Source organism: Rutilus rutilus (genome assembly GCF_951802725.1).
Source record: "Rutilus rutilus genome assembly, chromosome: 9".
Taxonomy (NCBI): Eukaryota; Metazoa; Chordata; class Actinopteri; order Cypriniformes; family Leuciscidae; genus Rutilus; species Rutilus rutilus.
The window spans coordinates 25,734,749-25,755,272 of record NC_140223.1 but is presented as its reverse complement, the minus strand read 5'-3'; the positions used below and the strand labels follow the sequence as shown (position 1 = coordinate 25,755,272).

Sequence of the window (20,524 nt, the reverse complement as noted above, 5' to 3'; positions counted from 1 at the left end):
AGTGAAGTACATAGTTGTTACCACCCATTTCCTCCAAATCAGTGGCGGAGCCAGGATTTTTTCATATGGGTGGCCAGGCAAGGGCCAGCAACCAGTCTGGGGTGGCACAGAAATATTATTATTTTATCATAAAAAATTATTTATGTATTGGACTGTTTTATTGCCTACACAACTGAATAAAGTTAATTTGTACTTAATTGTAATTGAGATAGTGAATTAGGAATCATGGAATACTGAGTGAATTTTATATTTTTTTTTATTATTACCCACCACCTCATATTAAAATGAATTAAATAGTAATAAAAGGGCACACACTATACAGGTAGCTAAAGTTCAACTTGCTCAATTAGCTTGGTTCTGGTTCTCAAAATCTCCAATAGGTTGTTCTACATTGTTGCATCTTCATGGATGAGATAACATGCAGATAAATACTGTAGTCCAAAGATTATTCAACCTTCAATGCGTTTGATATAGGCCTAATCAATGAACTATTCAACCAATTCTGAGTTTGTCAAAAAAAAGTTAAACTTTCTATATTAGTTGTCAAAATAAATAATTGCAACAGTTCTATCATACCTAAATTAAAAAGGAAAACAAAAGTTCTCCTCCCATGTGCAAGAATGTGAAAAAGGCGGAAGTCAACTGCACATAATGTAAAATGTTATGTTTTTCATAATGTAATGTTGCCAGAATGTAAAATTAGTTATTTTATGGATTTAAAAATGATCCATTTTTGTTTGTCCTTTACAAATGAACGCAAAATTAATTACAAATGCACAGTGCTCACATTTATTTGGACATTAAAACATTACATATCAGTTTGTGCCTTATATTGTGATCTCACATAGCAGAATATTTTAATCCAGACACATGTGACGCATATAGACTATAACAAATACATGCATGCAGTTTTGACAGCTTTAATCGCCTTTTTGATTCTTACATGAGTTAATTGACGAAAACTACGGCTACAGCGCGCCGCATTTGCGCGTGATGGGCGCAAGCACAGTACAACGGCTGTCAGATGTATGACAGAAAAGTTAGTTAGTTTTACTGACATTTTGCCTGACAATATCTCATCTTAACGAATATAGCCAACTGAACAAGGACAACGCCCTTTTCTCAGCATCTGACATAAGTGTCACAAGCTTTCACACACATCTTCTAAAATAAAGTTTGTTGTTGACTACACTATTCGACTTCCTCAAAACGGTCTTGCAACCCACCAGTTGAGAAAGATGGACTCTATATTTACTATGTGCATATCACTGTCTGATGTTCTGATGAAGCTCATTCGGCACTTGCACATTTCCGCACTCGTTTGACTTGCGCCTGGCGCTGAGGTGAAGGAGTGTGCGTCTGAAAAGTCTCACGTTTTTTGTGGTCTTAAAGAGACGGTTCAGGGTTTTTTTTTTGTCAGTAAAAAAAAGAGAGACAGAAACAGCAGTTGTGAGAGGGGTGGCCAAAGGGGTGGTCAAGCTTAGACCAAGGGTGGCCACGGCCACCCCTGGCCACCCCCTAGCTCCGCCAGTGCTCCAAATAAACCAAACCTGTGCCAAAACTGGAGTAGGCTCTGTCACTGAATGAAGGATTACTAAACACAAGCAATGAAATATTTGAAGCAGTTAACCATTAATCATTTATACTATGGCCAAAAACTGAGTACATTTGAATGGAATATTATTTTTGCCGGCCTGTTTCACACTTTCCTGAAGTGATTTGTGTAGAGTCATTTCATTTATATCACTGCATTTATTTTTATTATTATTAATGTTTTTTTTTTCAATTATATATTATTTTTTATTGTGCTGTACACAGTGTTTCATTCAGGATAACATTAATCATGTTCTGTGTGGAAAACAAAGCGCATCATTAGATGGTCCATCACTCAAACTCCTGCTCAGGGTGTTACGCCTGTAGTGAAAAGAGCACCTTTGTACATTATCAGATAGCAGGAGTGCGAACTGTACCTTGTTTATAAGCTCAAGCTTTGGGTCAACACATGAGATCATTTTTAATGTAGCGACACAACCAGCGCAGAACGTCTTAAAACCGTTACAGTGTAGAAAACATGAAAACTTTCCTGTGGCGAGGGGCGTTGGAGTGAGGGATAGGGGTAGTTTATGTATAAATAACTGCAGGATTGCAGGCGCTGGTTGAATTGCGGTCTTTGTGTGGTTTCGAGTACGGTTAGTGTGTGCCAGTCTGGGAGGGGGCACAGATTTTGTTTAACTTGGTGTCGTGCCCATTCGTACCCTGTTCAGTTGTTTATGTGCTCGCTCACACATAGAAAAGGAGCGAGAGGCATATAACGCATGCTTACAGTAACTGTATGCTGTTCTCTAGTGCCTTAAGAGTGATGGAGTTTAGTCAACAGAGGGTGGAACTATTTTCAGTCTGAAGTGGAGTCTATTTTCAGTCTGAAGACTCCGGTTGTTCCATGCAGCAATGGAACAGATGCTCTTGCAAACCTTCCATTCATTCATTTTTATAATGCAAAGAATTATGTAATTTTTCCTTTAGTTTTTTCATTTGCACATATTTGTATTTATTTAGTATAGCTAAACTGTGAGTGCCTTACTTTTTTTATGAATTACATTTATGTACACTACATTTATGTTCAAGTACATTAGATGTATGTACACATGTGACATGTTTAACAGATAGCAAGCATGCAATTTTGGATGTTATTTGCTTTATTGGTAGTTACAAAGCAACTACCTTGAAAGGAAATTTGTAGAGCACAAAATTCATGTAGATCTCATTTGTCTTTCATTGAAGCATCAGCATTCATGAAATATCTGTTAATGCAGAAAGCATTAGAGATCAAATGCTTTTTCTTGCTTGATTATGACTGATGCAGCTGATTTTACTGATTATGACTGATACAACTGAACTGATTATTAACTAATAATAATAATAACATGCATTGCATACATTTTTTATTTCTACTTTTGACACAATGATTACTAAAAGTATTGAAATAAAATTACAAAAAGTTATGTTATTGTCATACGATACATTAATGTACTTTTATTGTTATTATAAATATTACTTTATTCTCTTTTTTTATAATTTTATTTTTAATAATGCAAGTGGAGCTAAGAGCTAAGTGTGTTAACATGTTATTAATGACTCACACTTATTTGGCACCACGTTTTAAGAAATGTGGCAGGAAATTCATGCCAGGTGATAAGTGCAGATTATTACATCACAAAGAAAGGTCTTTGTGTTTGACCTACTGTACAGTTAAGACGTTTCCTTTTTAACCGATTTGAATGTGTGAAATGGCCTTTTTAGCATGTCTGTTTCACAAGGTGAAGCCCCACTGCTCAGAGCAAATAGGGGGTTGGGGATCGAGTTTACCAACAAGACACCTTTTTATTTATTTATCTATAGCCACTTCTGTGTCTTTTTTTGTTGTTGAATATTGCAGAATTTATTATACATGATAAATTATCTGTGCACATCATTATTTTCGTTTAATTCATGTGCCCTCGTAATCTTTAATCAAAATAGCTTCCCCTCCTTCTTGCAGTGACATCTCTTCTCTTCACAGCAATAGTAACCCACAATGATCCAATCAATTCCTCATAGACAAAATCAAGTCCCGTCCTACGTTCGTTCTTGTTCGAGAAGCCGTTTCTTTTGGATATACGTCACAAAAGGGAAGAAAAGACAATCAAAACGTTTAAGTTAATGGTTTTCTTTCTTTCTGCCACTTTTCCTTTCTCTTTCCCCAACTAACAAACTCCTCCTGTGCAAACTTGGCTCCTGAGTGGTGCTTCACAGCAGCAGGCTTGTTCTTTTTGGTCTGGGTGTTTCTCTTAGCCACGCTGTTTTTCTTTTCCCCCTCCCACGGCCCCCTGCTCTCCAGCTTTCTCCACTCGCTCAGTTCACAGGCATTCCTCTGGTATTTATATTTCCCTCCTGAACCGAGCAGCGCTCGCACAGACCTTGAATTCAGCTCGGTCACAAGGCTTTCCCCCTCCGTCCTAGCTTCTCACTGGCTCACCTCTAGCCATGTGACTCGAACAGGGGGCGGGCCCGACTGCTGGCTCTCCTCCCAGGTTCTAGTGCTCTACGGACTCGCATCTCGCACGTGCTGGTTTGTTGGTAGACAGACGGACAGTTGGTTGACTGTTTCAGGTGTTTGTTTTCAGGGTGAGGGGGGCCGGACGTTTTACATTGTGTGATCATGTACAGACAGTTGTCACGCACCGACAGCAGCGAATGCCTGGGCAACATGACCCCAGAGACGCAGGATATTTACCTGAGGATGGACCACCTCAGACGGCGCTCCGGGTACAGGCTGGGCAGGATCATTGCCCGCCAGCAGCTGCTGAAGAGGATAGCGGCAGGTACGACCAGGTGGAGCAACATGGCATAAGTTATATAAGATTTTATGAGTCAAAGTCGAGTTTCTGAGGTGTATCATTACATTGTGCTTGATAACCTTTTGAAAACCTAAAGACATATCCAGTGTTTGTTGAGATATTATACCCATTACTTTGTCTTTCACTTGAACTTTTAATTGGGAACGGTCTCAAACTATGGGTCGGAGAGTGACAGGACTCACACGCACATTTCTGTGACTGATTTATCTCTAGTTAAACATTCAGAAACTAATGAACTTAGTTACACGTAACAATCCCTAGCTTGACCTTTGAACCTTCATTTAACTCAAAATCGTATACTTCATTGCACTTTATTCATGTTGCATTATATTGAGGCAGAAAAGAAAGTATATTTTGTGGGGACACTCTTATTTGTCGCCATCACACCTCCAACTTTTGGTTTCAGCTGAAGACAATGGTGAGCTGTTCAGGCATTTGACATCTTAACTCCTCCCCTTTGCTTTGTGTTCATCAACAAGAGTTTACCTGAGGCGTCGGCAGACATTACAGGGTGATTGAGACCCTGACAGACCATTCATTCTTTTGAAGGGCTGCCCTCATTTAACATATTCTTGAAGATAACACCTGTTTCTTTCTTTTTATATCAGGAATTGTACATTTCATCTAAGTGGAAAAACTGTATAAGACTTAATGACATTCTCAGTTATGTTTTATTTAAGCTTTATTATGTCTTTCCTAAAGTTCCTCAGGAGAGATAAAAATAGACACAAATGGGATAATTATTAACATACGGGAATAGTTTAGAGCTTTTTGAAACTGTGGTTTTGGTTTTGTAATAATTTGATGAGAAATACTTGAGTTCATACTGAAAGCTCAGACATTTGCTTGTAGTGTTTGGTATCTTGGCTAATCTGAGCACATTTTTAGAGATATCTTTTGAAACGCTAGAGGAGACTTTTTTTGTAGGAAACAAAATTAAGAAGCAGAACATTTACTAGTGTTTTTATTTATTTTAGAACAAATTGTTTGGAGCAGAGCACTTCAGCAAAAGTCTCAGTTCGCTCTCCTTTCAGCCTCATTGCTTTCAAGGAGAAACATTATATACAGATATAGATATATAGATGTATTAAAGCAATCTCATTTGTGAGTTTAGAGTTATTGAATTTGATTCCATAGCTCAGATCATTTGGTTTCGGAAGAATTTGATCATATGAGTTCATATTGAAATATCAGACTTTTGATGGCAGCCTTTGGTGTTTTGGCTCATCTGACCACAATTTCAGACTTTTTTGAGATCTCTTTTAAACCTCTAGATGAGACATGTGAGATTACCATAGTTTTTTGTAGGAAAAAAAATAATTGAGAAGCAGAATGCAAAATCATCAGTTCACTCTCTTTTTAATGTCATTTATTTCGAGGAGAAACAAATGAGACATTAAAGAGATCTCGTTTGTGATTTGTCTTTCCCAATTTTTATGTCACTTGCATGGACATTCTTTAACTGACCTCAGAGTTGCTTTCTAGAATGTTCTCAGGTTACCTGACGCAGAATGTTCTCTGAATGGAGATGTTCTCAGAAATGCAGGTATACGTCTCATGTTTAGATCTTGATGGGCTGCGATAAGGTGTTACGGCAGGGCGTGTTGGGTCTTGTCCTCTTGAATTTGTGGTGTCTGGTTTGTCATCAGGGGTATCTAGTTTAGGAAGAACACAAGACAGACAACTGCTGTAATACCTTCCTTATTTGTGATATTGTAGTGGTGTCAAATCCTGATGGATCTGCTGCATGCTTGTGGAAAAGGTAAAGGACAAATCCATTCCAAACAGGAAGTCCATTCACAAGTTTTATAGACAATCAACCTAGATATATTGTAGAAAGTTCTTGTTTATGTCAGTCACGTACAACCAGTAAAACATCTGATGTATTGTTGGTTTACACAGTAAAGGTTTTTCCCTCCTAAAGGATGTTTCCCGTATATTGGTATAGTGCTGAAGAGTGTGAGTTCAACCTAAGCTCTAAGGAGGGTTGTAGGCAAAAGGCTCCAATTCCACCTACTCTGTTTTGTTGACATAGACACTGAGGGGGCCAAACTAAGAAAGATACAAATACCCAAAGTTTACTTTATTTGTGTATTTGTGTATCGTCTCCATAAACGCTACTTTTCAGGAAATGCAGAAAACTTTTTTTAAAATAATTAAACTGAATTGTCAAAGTTGATATTGTGGCTTTATATGTGGTCAGACACTTGCATGCATCATTGTATTATACATTTTTTACCCAAATCAAATGGAGTTACAAGGTTTTTGACCAACGAATTTCGGAGAATATCGGACACATGTGTTTTGTCCTTTTGGCAGGAAGTGCATTACGTTTTCATCAACTTACACACAGGCTGACTCGACGACGAATCCTAGACTCTCTAGACACTCTTCTCTGCTCCTCAAAATACATAAAACATTAGCCTTTATGTACGTATATATACTAGTGTTTCTTGAGTAAAGAAAACAGCCAGTTCTTTATTTAGCAAACAAGCAGAGTTGCTCAAGAATCATTCTATATGCTGATTTGATGCTCAAGAAATTATTACAGCTCCTCTCTCCCCAGTCTGGCCCGAACACGTCGTTTATTTCACATTTCTTTGAAGCCCCTCCTTCCGCAATACGAAAAGTGCTGTAATTGGTCAGTGGGCTCAGTGTGTTGTGATTGGCAGTGCTTAGCGCATGTTCAGGAAATGTCCCACCCCTCCATAACGGCAGGTTCTTCTCTAGTGTAAATATTGAGGATGGCGTCAATTTCAAACCAATTCATGTCAGATTCAGACCCTGACAATGTTAACAAACAATAGGACTTCATGCACAGACCTTGCAAGCACGGATTCTCCATAAAATGTGCAGCACACAGATTAACGTTGGGTTATAATGTTCAGGAACAGTGAAAATAAATTTCATCAGCCTTAGGAAGATCAAACAAATGAGTTTTGGAAATGTGATAGAAAATACAGTGCCTCTTTGACATAGCAGCAGCTGTGTTAGATATTTTAATTTAATTTGTGAAATAAACCTCAGTGGAAAACATGCTGATGGAGTTGTGAAGTATGATTGATTTCCACAAATTTGTTTTCTTTTTATTCAGTGAATGAAAGCCTTTTCTTTGCATTATCACTCAGGAATGTCCACAAACATCCTCATGTGGCATTACACATGCTTTAAAACGTTTTAATATAAATACATATTTAAATATTGATATTTAATATACAGTAAATATATATATTATTTTTGTCAGCCTTTTTGCTGCTGATGTTTACTTCGTACTGCTAAATCCCTTCGTCTTAATACTCTTACACTCACATAAAATTAAATTTGTCTTACAGTTTTCACAATGTTGGTTGATTTTATTTGATTGTGTACAAAATCATCTTTAAATAGATCATAAATGTTCAATTTATTGCCAGGTATGAGCCTATAAGAGCTTTTTATGGCTTTTTAAAAATAAGTCCAACATTTTTTTAAAGGCTATATATATATATATATAACATTGTTTTTTTTTTTTTTTTTTTTTTTAAATGAGTTCTTGAGAAATTGTGTGTGATTTATTTAAGTTCTGTTGTTGTGGCAACCATAGACAGGAAGTTGAGCTCTAGTTTCTCCCACTCAGATATAGCATTCCAACCTAGAAGACACCATTAGTATCCTTTACTTATCTTGTTTCTTATCTTTAAGACTCTATTCTGATGAACTTAGTCTCCATAAAGAGTTTCTTTTTCCTTTTGGTGTTTGAGGTAGCTCTGAAATGAAGCTCTAGATACTTTAGTGATGTTTATAGTAATGGAGCTGCTTTGATTCCTGTGGTGCACTGGTGCTTTGAGTTCTTCTAGATGCCCATCTGGACACCAGACACTCTGCACATCTGTTACAGCTGCACACACGATATTCAAAAATTCCCATCCTTACACATAAACACCCATTCATACATGGAGACAAACACAGAGAGACACATTTTGTCAAAGCATAAAATCAATGAGCTATTCATATCTCTGGAAAATATTTTTAATGATAGTTTCTGATTTTCCTCCCTGGGTTGAGCTAGCAGATATTTCCAAAATAGTTTTATTTGAATGTAATTAGATTAAATATAGATGCCAGAAAATAAAATTTGGAAGAACGTTTGATTTGCCAATAGCTAATGAGAATGCCAAGGGCTGCTGACAGTAATAAAAATCACTCTCATGACATTGAAACATCATTTTGATCAATTTGGCAGTATAAAAATGGATCACCTGGTGCCGATTAAATTTAAATATCTGGCCTCAAGCCATCAAACGGGAATGAGAGAGGCACTAAGCAACAATGTGTCATCTAAGATAGTGTAAAACTCAACAAAGGTGTACTGTAACCAAGCCTAATTAGTTGTCATACTTAATTTATAGTATCCAGTGCAGGGGTCAGGAGTCAGGACAAAGGGCTGTGTCATACCCGACCTCTCCCACACAGCTCGTAACGACTCTCCCTGTAAAGATCATTACCACACTGTTGTATTGCTGTCACCTCCCATCCTCTCCCAGAGGAATTTGGTGTTTACGGGTGATGCTCACTTTTATTTTTCTAACCACATCTCCTCTGACTGTTTTAATTTATTGATGGGAATTTGATAATTTAATAGTTATTTGTGTTGCAAAACTACACATTTGTCTCTGTCTCTGTCTCTGTCTCTGTCTATCTATCTATCTATCTATCTATCTATCTATCTATCTATCTATCTATCTATCTATCTATCTATCTATCTATCTATCTATCTATCTATCTATCTATCTATCTGTCTGTCTATCTGTCTGTCTGTCTGTCTGTCTGTCTGTCTGTCTGTCTGTCTGTCAATCAGTCTATCTGTCTGTGGATCTATCTATCGATCTATGGATCTATCACCAGATGTTTTTAGTTAGACATGCAACATTTATGGGCACCTAGAAGTAATTTTTTTTGTTATTTGCTGTTGAAGTTGTATTTCATTTATCTATGGAAATTGTCTTTACGTTCTTCGCTGTGAGGGTGAGCGGGTCATTTGAGAAGGACTTCCACTAGAGCTGCATGATGGGAAGGTTTTGAGAAGCACGACGCTGGACCCCCATGTCCGCGTTGTCTGCTTTTGGAAGTATAAGTGGGGGAGAGGCCCGAGCCACTCGAGCCAAAAGCAGCAAAAGCACTTCACCTTTTCTCTCGCTCCTTCACTGGATATATCCTATTCTTTGAAAGCGTAGTGCCTCTCAGGATGGCCACAGAATGCTGGCATGCTTAAGTGGTAGATATCGGATTCGTTGAAATGGTCTTCTCTGAAGAGCTCAATTGCAATGCTGCCCCATCAGGCCCAAAACTCTCTCTGATGAAGGATTCTTTGTAGGGAGGTGAAGTCTAGTTTATTCAACAGTGACAGTGGCTTGTCCGTTGCTCAAGGGGATCTGATTCAAACATTTGATCTGGAACATCATCAGATTGTAATATCCCGAGAGTTCAAAACCAAAAGGGGCCTTAGAAACCACAAGAAAATTAGTGTTGATTTCCAGGCTGAGTGCTCATTAGTGCAGGGGACAAATGATTTCCAGAAAACTTAAAAAGCTCGTAAAGTAAACAGGCTCCTTAGGTTTTGTTCTTAGACGTGGCTTTGGTCCAGTGTGGATGGAATCTGGTGGGTTTCCCTTCAGAATTTAGTCTCCTCAGAGTTCCTCAGATGTGTTAGAGACGTTCGTCGATGGTAGACGAGGCATGGTGAAAATGTGTGTACTGAGGATGCATAAATGTTTCCAGTGGCAAACCATCAGTGGCTGTGATGGTAAACCCATTTATCCTCCAGTCCTATCCATTACTTAAGAAGTTCTCAGCATGTAACTGCTTTATTATAACTTCTTTACATTATTGTGTTTCATACACGATGGATGCTTTGTGTTGCTGTTGTTAAACCCAGCTCGTGAATGTGTGTCTGCACAGCTGGTAAGGGTTATCTGTGTCACACGAGGGTAAATCATTGACAACCTTCACTAATGTGTGCCAGAGTCTGAATGCAGTGACCATGGATGACGTGACATATTAACAGACCTGTGGGTCGTGACTTTCTCTGCATTTCTAAATATAACCCTGGTGCTGACAAAGTCTGAGAGAGATGAATAAATCACCAATGACTGAGAATTATTTCAGTGGCTGTTCAAGGATAGAATAAAGAATGTAGTAAGGTAATTTAGTTTTTTTCCCTTTCAGTGAATAGTGCTTTGTTGGCTTTTTCAAATATTCTGCTGGCATGTTTTAATATATGATGGCAATTAAGTTAGACGGCAAGAAGTCATGGAATCTGTCTTCTGTCTTTATACTTATTGTTAGAGAAAATGTTCTTTTAAATATTTTAAGACTATTTTTGTTCCAGTTGCATTAGCTTAGACAGTGTTTTTAGATGAAGAGAGACCCCTGCTGATGCAAATGTGAATTTGCAGTCAAGTGTATCACAGACCTCAATGCTTTATCATTTTATAACCATTTTAACTCAAATTAATCTATACAGAACTAGAAAGCTTATATGGATAGTTTGGCTTTTAAGTGTTTTTTATTTTATTTATTATTATATATAATACGTAATATATAATAATACCATGTGCAAAGGCAATACCATGTGAACATGATAGCACAATCATATTTTTTGAAATACCTGGAAGTGCCATAAACACCATTTTCCTTCAATATGCTATTCATTACCTTCTGGTACCGCCACATACATTTTTGTAAGAAGCATTTTTCTTTGATATATACAGACACTCTTGAGTGAAATTACAGAGATTGTAGTTTCTTTTAAACCTGCTTTGCAGCAAGAGCAAGACATGTGCTGATAATTGCAACATCCTACAGCTGTGAGACATTGGCACGGAAAGGCAAATTGCAGTGTTGTGAGAATGTTTATACTGTATCACAAAGCAGCGTGAATTACAGGATACACTCTGTGTTCATGACATGGAAAATAGTTGTGAAACGGTATTTTTAAAATCACCTATTGATTTTAGGTGCAAAGATTTGACATGTCATTAGTGTCTGAGGTGTTTTTCACACGCTGAACACGTATGTACAGGCTGTCGTTGTGCTTCACTCATTCACACTGAGGTGGGGAAGAACTAAATAGAGGAAGTGACTGAGAAGCAGATAATTAGTCCTCTTATTTTTGATAAACTGTTATGACAAAAACTCCCCAAAAAGCAGCACCATCTTTTTCTCATTTATTTCGTTCCAAACCTGTATGACTTTCTGTCGTCCGTAGAACATAATAGACATAATTGTGAAAAACTAGAGCTGTCAAGCTTCAAAAAGGGCAAAAAAGCAACATGAAATATGTCATTATTTAGCTTTGGGTTAGAAAAAATACTGAATTGTATGCAGATATTCGCTGAATGTATTGACATATACCCAATTTGTGTCTTGTTCATGAGAGGTCAGAATAAAAGTAGTAATGAATCAATATAATGAATGAATATTCTCTTAAAAATTTCTTTGTTTATGTTCTACGGCAAAAAGCGGAACAACATGAGTAAATGTTGACCTGATTTTCATTTTCGGATGAACTATCACTGCTCATGAGAGTTCAAGATAGAAGCAGTAATGAATCTGAACCGAATCAAATGATTCATTGAAAAGGTCAGACTCAAAAGAATGATTTTGAGATCAGTACACTCTTCAACTGTCTTAATGTTCTATGGCAAAAAGAAAGTGGGATGCGCTTGGAACGACATGAGGGTGAGTAGATGTTGACCTGATTTTCGTTTCATATGAACTATTATTTTTCGTGAGTGGATTGTTTTGATATTGTCTGGCAGATGCATATTTTTCTCCTCCTTCATCCAGACTCGTTGATGGTTCAAGAATGATTTGTTTGTCTTAACATGGTTTTCGAAGGTTCACCCAACAGATCTTCCTGTAAGTCTTTGAGTATCGCTGAGTGGATGACGGCAGCAAGCTTTGATGAACAAATTCTGCTGAAATGCACATTAATGTTAATTCTCTGAAAATATACACAAAATAAAACCGCAGAGCTCCTGAAATGGCTGTCAAAACACTTTAGCATGTGGGAAAATGGCTGTAGGCCAGCGCCTGGAAGTGTTTATCTGGCACACAGAGATGGTCTGCTAGATGTATTTTTTCAGGGAGCTCATCTGATTGATTTTTCTTTGTCTTGTTTAGGGGATCTTGTGTCTGGAGGGAAGGTCCTGAGGTATTCTTGTGGTTCAGGTTGAGCTGCCTTTCCTTGTATAGCTGCTCACTTGAGAGGTTTTAATGGAAGACATGTGTGGCGGAGAGACATATTGACCCCTGAGGTCAGAACGCGAACACCTGCTCTATGGCTCTGGATTATAGTTTCTTAACACTTTTGGCCACAGCTTAGAAAATGTTTTGGTCAGTACCTCCTTTTAACATTTCAATATGTTTTGACTGTCAAGAAACATTAACTAAGCTTTCGATGAAAAAGAAAGGCTGCAAAAATCCTTGCTGCACTTTTCCTGTCACCTCACTTTGGTTAAAGTCCTAAAAAAAACCACACAACCTGTTTACGAAGTGTCACGCTTTACATTTCCCAGATGTTTGGTAACATTCAGAGCATTGAATACTACTCGCCAATCCTTATTTAGCCCTCTATTTTGGCGAGTTTAGAGTCACTGCTCTGTGGTAAGGAAAGTTGATCAAATATGAATGTCTCGGTTTTGCTTGAAACTGGAGGAGCGTCGGTTTTTGCCGTAAAGACCTGGCATTCTCCATTGCAGTTGCTTTTCGGCTTGCTCCACAGCAGCCGCAATGTCAAAAATGTACTATCAATTTACAGCTATGGGGCCGGTGAATTTAAGACCAGTTATGCAGAGACGTCATGGGCTTATTTGGTATACGGCTACACTTTAATCCTCCCATATATTTCCTTTTTTTTTTCCTTTTGTGGAGGAACGTTCTGTTGTGTATCATATTTTACACAAATGTGCAGTGTGACAAACAACCCAAAGTGATTTTCCGTGGTTAGAGCGATCCAAATATTTACCAGAAGAGGCTCTTCCACCACGTGCAGGACTCCCGAAATGGACATATCATTTTAAGCTGTCATTCTTTGTTAGGATTCAAACAATGCTGGCTGCATTTAGGTTCACATTGATGTCAGTATTCACAAGATCATTATGAATAATGGACACAATGTAAAAATTTCATTAAACGTTGATAGTTCTTTGATAGCCTTCATCTTTTTATGTGTAGTTTTAATCCTAATGGGATTCTTCCATCATTTACTCACTATTAAAACAAATTATTTTTAAGTATCTTCACCCAGTTCTTTCCATTTAAGATAAAATGACCACATATTTTAGTCTCCATAAGAATAGTCCAAGAAAATAGTCTATACAGAACACCAAAACGTATGCTAGGTACATTGAATTGATTCACTATAGTAAAAGATGGTATATTTTTATGGTGAGTGACCTCAAATAAGGCTTACCCTGACTGAGGTTTGTGGATGAAAGCGGACAATCAGTGGGTGTCCTTGAATGGATCAGGCGAGTGTGTTACCACAGCTGCGCCAGTCTTGTTTGAATTCATTTCAGGACAAAAACACACAGAGTGACTTGTGACCCAATGAGCTTTTATCAGCAGTCAACAAGTGTTTTTCACTCTCAAAATCAATAAGCTCTCACTGTGTGCCTTTGAAAGTAGACCCACACTCCTGTTTTTTTGTTTTGTTTTGTTTTGTTTTTTGTCAAAAGGGGTTGCACACCCTGATTTTGCCAAGTTAGACGCAATCCTGGGTCAACATAGTTTGCTGATCCTGGAACAACATTCCTGTCTGAAAATTTAATCCTAACCATATCCCTAAACCCAACCCTACCCATAAGCTATCCCAAAAAGCAAAGGGAAATGATAGATGAATAACACTGATGTAGAAGAACCAAACCCTGGTTGTAAGCTTAAACTTAACATAAACTAAAAACGTATCCATCAGATCGGTTGATTGGAATGTTGTTCCAGGATCAACAAAGATGTTGATCCATGTACAGTACATGTTGCACCTGATGAATCGGGTTCTTCGAAAGGGGTTAGCCGAGCAGATACTTAGGAAATCAGAATCAGAATTGGCTCTTTTTGGCTTATAGTACGAGTTAGACATGCTGCATCAACATCATGCCATGGAGGATAGTCATAAAAATAGCACGAGTACACTAACTGTCTGCGACTTTACCTACTGTTTTCATCAGAATAGTATACTCGTTTAAAACCCATGACATGGTCGGGAAATGAGTATTACGAGCGTGATGTCCTCCCAAAAAACCCCAACTGACCTAATCCTTGTTGTTTTTGCCAACTATGAAGGCAGCAGTTCTTCCAAATGTTTAGTCAGGAAGAAGAATTTATTACATCTTATCTGGAGGGCTGCTTTTGTGCGTTACTTCCCAACGATTGTAATTTCCTTTGGCCCTCAGCCCAGCTGTGAACCTCTATCAGCAAAACTCCTGCCACAGAGGAGTGGACGTGTGAAGTTGTGAGATTACTGAGTGGCACCTCTCTTTAATTCCTGACTATTGTATGTAGGATGTTGCCCAACAGGGGTTCCTGAAGCTCTGGTGCTAGTGTTAATTAAAACCTAGGCAGTGAGATAATAGAGGAGTTTTCCCACACCGTTGCCATCATGACCCACGGCTTTTCCCTGTAAAGCCACGTTTTGCTTCGCCAGCAGTTCCGACCTTTGAGTCGAATAGGGCTCTCAATAGCTGTGGGCGCTGTCTGTAAGTCTTCAAGCATCAAGCTGAGCACAAACAAGTTTTCATTTGATCACCTTCTCACACACACACACACACACACACACACACACGCACACGTGTTTTTTCAGTTGCACACTTTTGTTGGTCCATTAACACTATATCAGACATAACAGGAGAATTCTGAAAATAATTAGCATTTCTGCTGCATCTCAAATTATGTTACACTTGCATTTAATAGCAGTCTGGCAGGTAAATGATAATGAAAATGCCATTTAAGATTTTTTGGAACAAACTATTGTCTTGTTAAGGCTAATAATATAGCTAGAATTTTGTTTATCATATATTCAGAAAAGTAAACATTTTCACAAAAATTTACATTTATTTTGAATTGTAATAAAAGCTTTGATTGCATATGTGGAAAGAAAAAAAATGTTTACTATAGATATTTAACAGATATCTTTCATATCTCATTCCAAGCATGCTTTTCATTGTTTCCTTTGTAATCAAGTACAGTAACTAAAATAAAGTAATCAGTAATAAAAAAATATATATATATGTATGTGTATATATATATATATATATATATACACACACATTTTTATTTATATATATATATATATATATATATATATATATATATATATATATATATATATATATATATATATATAATTTAAATATATATACACATTTTTTATTACTTATTACTTATATATATATATATATACACACATTTTTATTTATTATTTATTTATTTATGTTTGGAAACATTACTATTTTTAATGTTTTTGGAAGAAGTCTCTTATGCTCATATAATACAGAAAAAATACAGTAATATAGTGAAATATTATTACTATTTAGACTTATGGTTTTCTATTTGAATATACTTTGAAATATGATTTATTTCTATGCATATAAGATAATTGCATTTTTAAAACCATGATAATTCATATTTTTATGATGGATTTACATATTGTAATATTGAAAGTGTGACAAAGGTAAAACTAAATCTATCCATAAAAGTCATTTGAAAAGTAGCCAAAATAAATGATAAAAGCATGGTCGAAAATAGCAGTGGACCACAACCATCCGTATAAATGGTTTAATTCTTTGCTATCTCGCCTAGCACTGGCATGTCCTCAGAAAAATAGGTACATGACGTTCCTGCATTGGTCAGATGTGTTTAGGTAAGATGATGCTGGGTGAGATGAATCATTACCAGTTTATATGTGTTTTGGTGATGCATGAACGCTTCTTTGACGTCTATAGACTCATCTGACGTAGACACACATACAGTGAATGGTGTTTTAAAAACCCAGTGTCCTAAAATGTTTGACCATACATGGCAATCAATCACGTTACACTCAACCGCAGACATGTTTATACATTTGCTGCCCTCTACACTATATACATTGTGTGGTCGTAATATAATCCCCATACGAACAATAGGGAGATGGTAATCTGAGCCGGATTTATGTCTGTTTTGGCATGACACACCACATCACTAGCCAGACAGAGCGTATACAGATTTTGGGTACGTCTGCATGTCCCCATACTCATCGCGTCTCTTTTCATGCACATGAGCCGCATTACCACGTGTAAATATTTAGCTCTTGCTCAAGGACATTACTTTTAGATCAGGATGTGGGGTAGTGAAGTACCGCTGATAAAAGCTTTCGGAAATTGAACACAGGCTTAAAATCTATTCATGTTTGAGCATAAAATGTCATTTTCCCCCAGTGTCACAGACAAGACTTAAGTCTAGTCCCAGACTAAAATGCATGTTTGAGCTGTTTTAACTGAAAGCAACTTGCACTGACATATCTTGAAATATGTCACTGCCATTGTTTTGTCTCAAGATGCACATCAGTGATGTTTTTTTCTAAGGCACGTTTATAAAAGCTACTTAAATGTCCTGATTGAACTAAGACCTAATCCTGGCTTAATCTAAAGCCAGTGTCTCTGAAACCAGGCCTACATGTAATGTTATGACAAGAATAGTGGCCAATAGTGACCCTTCTTTCAGGATATATATATATATATATATATATATAGTTGGTCAGTGTATATCTTTAAATGTTTGACCCAATGATTTTGATGCATAGTTTTTCCATTGTCTTGCCAGATGTTCGGATGTTTTACCATGACACATCCAGCACAGAGGTTTCCACAGACAACAGTCTCATGTTTGTCTGTCATTTAGTATAGAAGATAGTTTCCTATTACAAGGAAGCTTGTCTATTCTGACACAGTGGAATCAGAAGTCGAAAAAAGCATTTGTTTGAGTTCCAAGAGATGTCTGTCAGTCCTGCGTCCCCTCGGGGGCGTCTGACTCAGCCGGTGGAACTTTGATTCTGTGCCATGAATTACCTCCAGGTGTTTTCCAATGAGAACATCAGGCTTTACTGTAAGAGATTGTGAGCCTGTATCATGACTGTTTTCAGTCACTCGACAGCCCCGTCTGGCTGATTCATAACACGCGTTGTGTTTTTGTAAGGTGGTCAAAAAAGGGTTTCACAGCCATTCCTTGTATTGCTGTGCCTGGGTTTAATGGTGTTGTTGCCTGAAGCCTTTTAGACTGACCTTCTAAGACTGACGTTATGGAGAGCTAGTACTCTGATAAGATTAAATATCCAATTAAGATCCTACAGAGTTTATTATGTAAATTTGATATATTGTTTATTTTATACATTATATATTGTCATAACCCTAACCCTTTAAAAAATTTTTTTAAAGATGTTAAAAATTATATATACATATAATATATATATATATATATATATATATATATATATAAAATATATAAATATAAAATATATAATTTGTTTGAAATAATTTATTTAAAAATGTAAAATTATAATTTTTTTATTAAATTTAGTATGTTAACATTATTTACACTGTATACCTTCACATTTATTTAATGTTTTTAGTATGTTAAATATATTTAAAAGTATCGATGCGCAATATCTAATGTACCATATTGGTTATCAACATAACCATTATGGTATGATAATAATAATTATATGCACCTCATATGCAACTCCATATGTATTTAACAAAATAAATACTGTTTCAACATTTGTTTGTAATGCATTGCAACAATGATATGGCCCAAAACCATTATTAAAAAAGCTCGATCAGACAACAAAGATGCTCTTTTGAGTTTGGTGGAATGCTTTCTGGCATTCTGTTGGCGACAGTCTTTTGTCTTCTTTCTTTATTGTTTGATCCCACTGCAGTAGCTACAGCCCACAAGGGCCTTCCCATAATGCTTTGGGTCACATTTCTGATGTATGTAACGATCAGTGGGCAGCAAACACTCAGCTGACACTAGATAATGTGTTGAAATGTGCCATATTTTGATGTTACATTCTCTTTCGGTTTTCCGTCATCCAGAGGGGCATTACAGGAATTTGGATCATTTTGGTTTCCCCCAGTTTGTCCCATTTTCCCAGCAACAGGAAGGTTCCAAAAGGGAGCGATGCCACAAAAGAACAGTTCTTAAAAGAAACATTTCTTAGAGTGAAGAACATTTAAAAAATCGGAATATAAAGAATCTTTTTGTGTAATGGAAAGGTTCCATGAATGTTGAAGGTTCTACTTGAATCTGTAGATTCTAAGAAAGAACCTTTTACGAGGGAAGAGGGCGACTGTTTCACCCTGCTTGCTTGTACAGGAAGATTTTGCCAACATCAAAGTCACCCCCCAAGCTATAAAACTCAAAGTTAAGGGATGTGAGACATCCTGCAGTCTTTACTACATGAGCTAGATTGTAGGTTTGGGAGACCGATTGGATCAGTGGGGGTTGATTACGTCATAAGACGGCAAGAAAAGAAAGTTCCGCATTGCCAGTGTCCTGCCACTTAGAGGGCGACCGAAAGGGCAGTGCCAAGAGAAGGAGTGAGTTGTGATGGTTTAAGTGGAAGAGAGAAGAGGAATGGAGGGGGTAGATATACTGGAAGGGGGTTTGGACTTGAGGACCAATGAGAGTAAATCAAAGACAGAGGGAGTGAAAAATAAAGGGGAGGGAAATAGGAAGTGAGAGAGAGAGAGAAACACAAAAGCTGAGAAGAGAGAAGCAGAAGAGGAGAGAGTTAAGAGCGCACAGAAAAGATGTTTTGGGAAGAAGCAATTCGGGTTTAAACTTTACAGGACTGTTTTTTTTTTAACAGGATGAAAGTCTCTCGTAAGTACATGTACAACTTTATAAAATTTTCATTGATCTGTTCTTCCACTGCATTTAATTTATTTATGGCTTATTTCACATTTTTGTAAATTGCATGGCATTTGAATAACTCCCAGAATCCACACATCTGTGAAGCTAAACATTGTGACAGATGTCTAGATGACATTTTTCAAGAAAATACAATTTCAGTCTTTCTACTTAAAAAGTTAATTTTTAATTTTGTTACTTGCCATTTCTTTGTAATTATTTGTACTTGTAATTTCCAAGTGAAAAGGGTTTAGAAAAAAAATCCTACACCAAATTCTTGTTCAGTGCATTAAATTCCTAACGGGATTTGTGACAGCTTGCCAAAGTGCCAGCGTGTGCCATGGCTGACCCTTAGTGAACACCGTATCCCTCCTTCTTTTACATAAGGTTATTCAACGAGGAAAGGAAGGTGTCTGTGTTTCGCACATATTAAGCGGCACTCTTTTAGTATTGTGTCGGTGGCGTGCTGTGTTACGAAGTTATTGTTGTGGGAGTCATTGTACTCTGCACGCAGTTTGGTCGCATTTAAAAGCGAGAGTTTCCCCCGCTGGTGGCGTGCCAGTAGCTGAGCTCTTTATCCTTCCGATTCTTTGAGAAAAGACAATGACGGAAAAGAAATCGTAGCTTTCGGGATAGTGTTACGGAATGCTGTGCGACGTGGAATTCCCAGCTTAGGTTTCTGGCTGTTACCGTATTGGCTGCAGCTGTGGGACGTTGATAAGGATGCTGCTACACTTTCAGTGTTACCGTACAGTGCAGGAGGTGCTATGTATCACCCACAGCACTCCTGGGAATTGACGCTTAGTCACAAAGGAGGTTTCCTCACCTTCTGTTGAACCAATTGAATGGCGCTCGGTTTTCAGTTACAGGCATGTTGATGTTTTATATAACAGTGATATTTGTTTTTAAATAGATACAAATTTTGTGTTCCATACACTATTGTGAACAAACTTTGTTTAATCTTTCAAGGGAATTTGTTCATTAAATGTTACATACTTTTTTGTTTTGTTACTGTTTTTCGGGAACACATATTCACTATTAACTATGACTTTTGCCTCAATAAACTCCTAATTACTGCTTCTTAATAGTTAGTAAAGTAGTCGTTATGTTTAGGTATTGGGTATGATTAAGGGATGTAGAATATGGTCATGCAGAATAAGGCTTTAATATGTGCTTTGTAAGTACTAATAAACAGCCAATAT

General features: G+C 37.2%; 1 protein-coding gene across 6 annotated transcripts in view; it reads left to right on the top strand.

The window, feature by feature from the left end:
* stard13b (StAR related lipid transfer domain containing 13b) overlaps positions 1–20,524 on the top strand; it is an 88,982-nt gene that overhangs the window by 50,627 nt on the left and 17,831 nt on the right. The window contains exon 1 of one of the 6 annotated variants that reach the window (XM_084418296.1): positions 4,108–4,361. The exons of 4 other annotated variants lie outside the window; for them this stretch is intronic. In XM_084418296.1, coding sequence (XP_084274422.1) covers positions 4,199–4,361 — 163 coding nt within the window. In that variant the 5' untranslated portion in view covers positions 4,108–4,198. Of the gene's footprint in view, positions 1–4,107; positions 4,362–19,173; positions 19,296–20,524 lie in introns of those variants that run through there. One more of the 6 variants, XM_084418298.1, reaches the window with a different exon arrangement.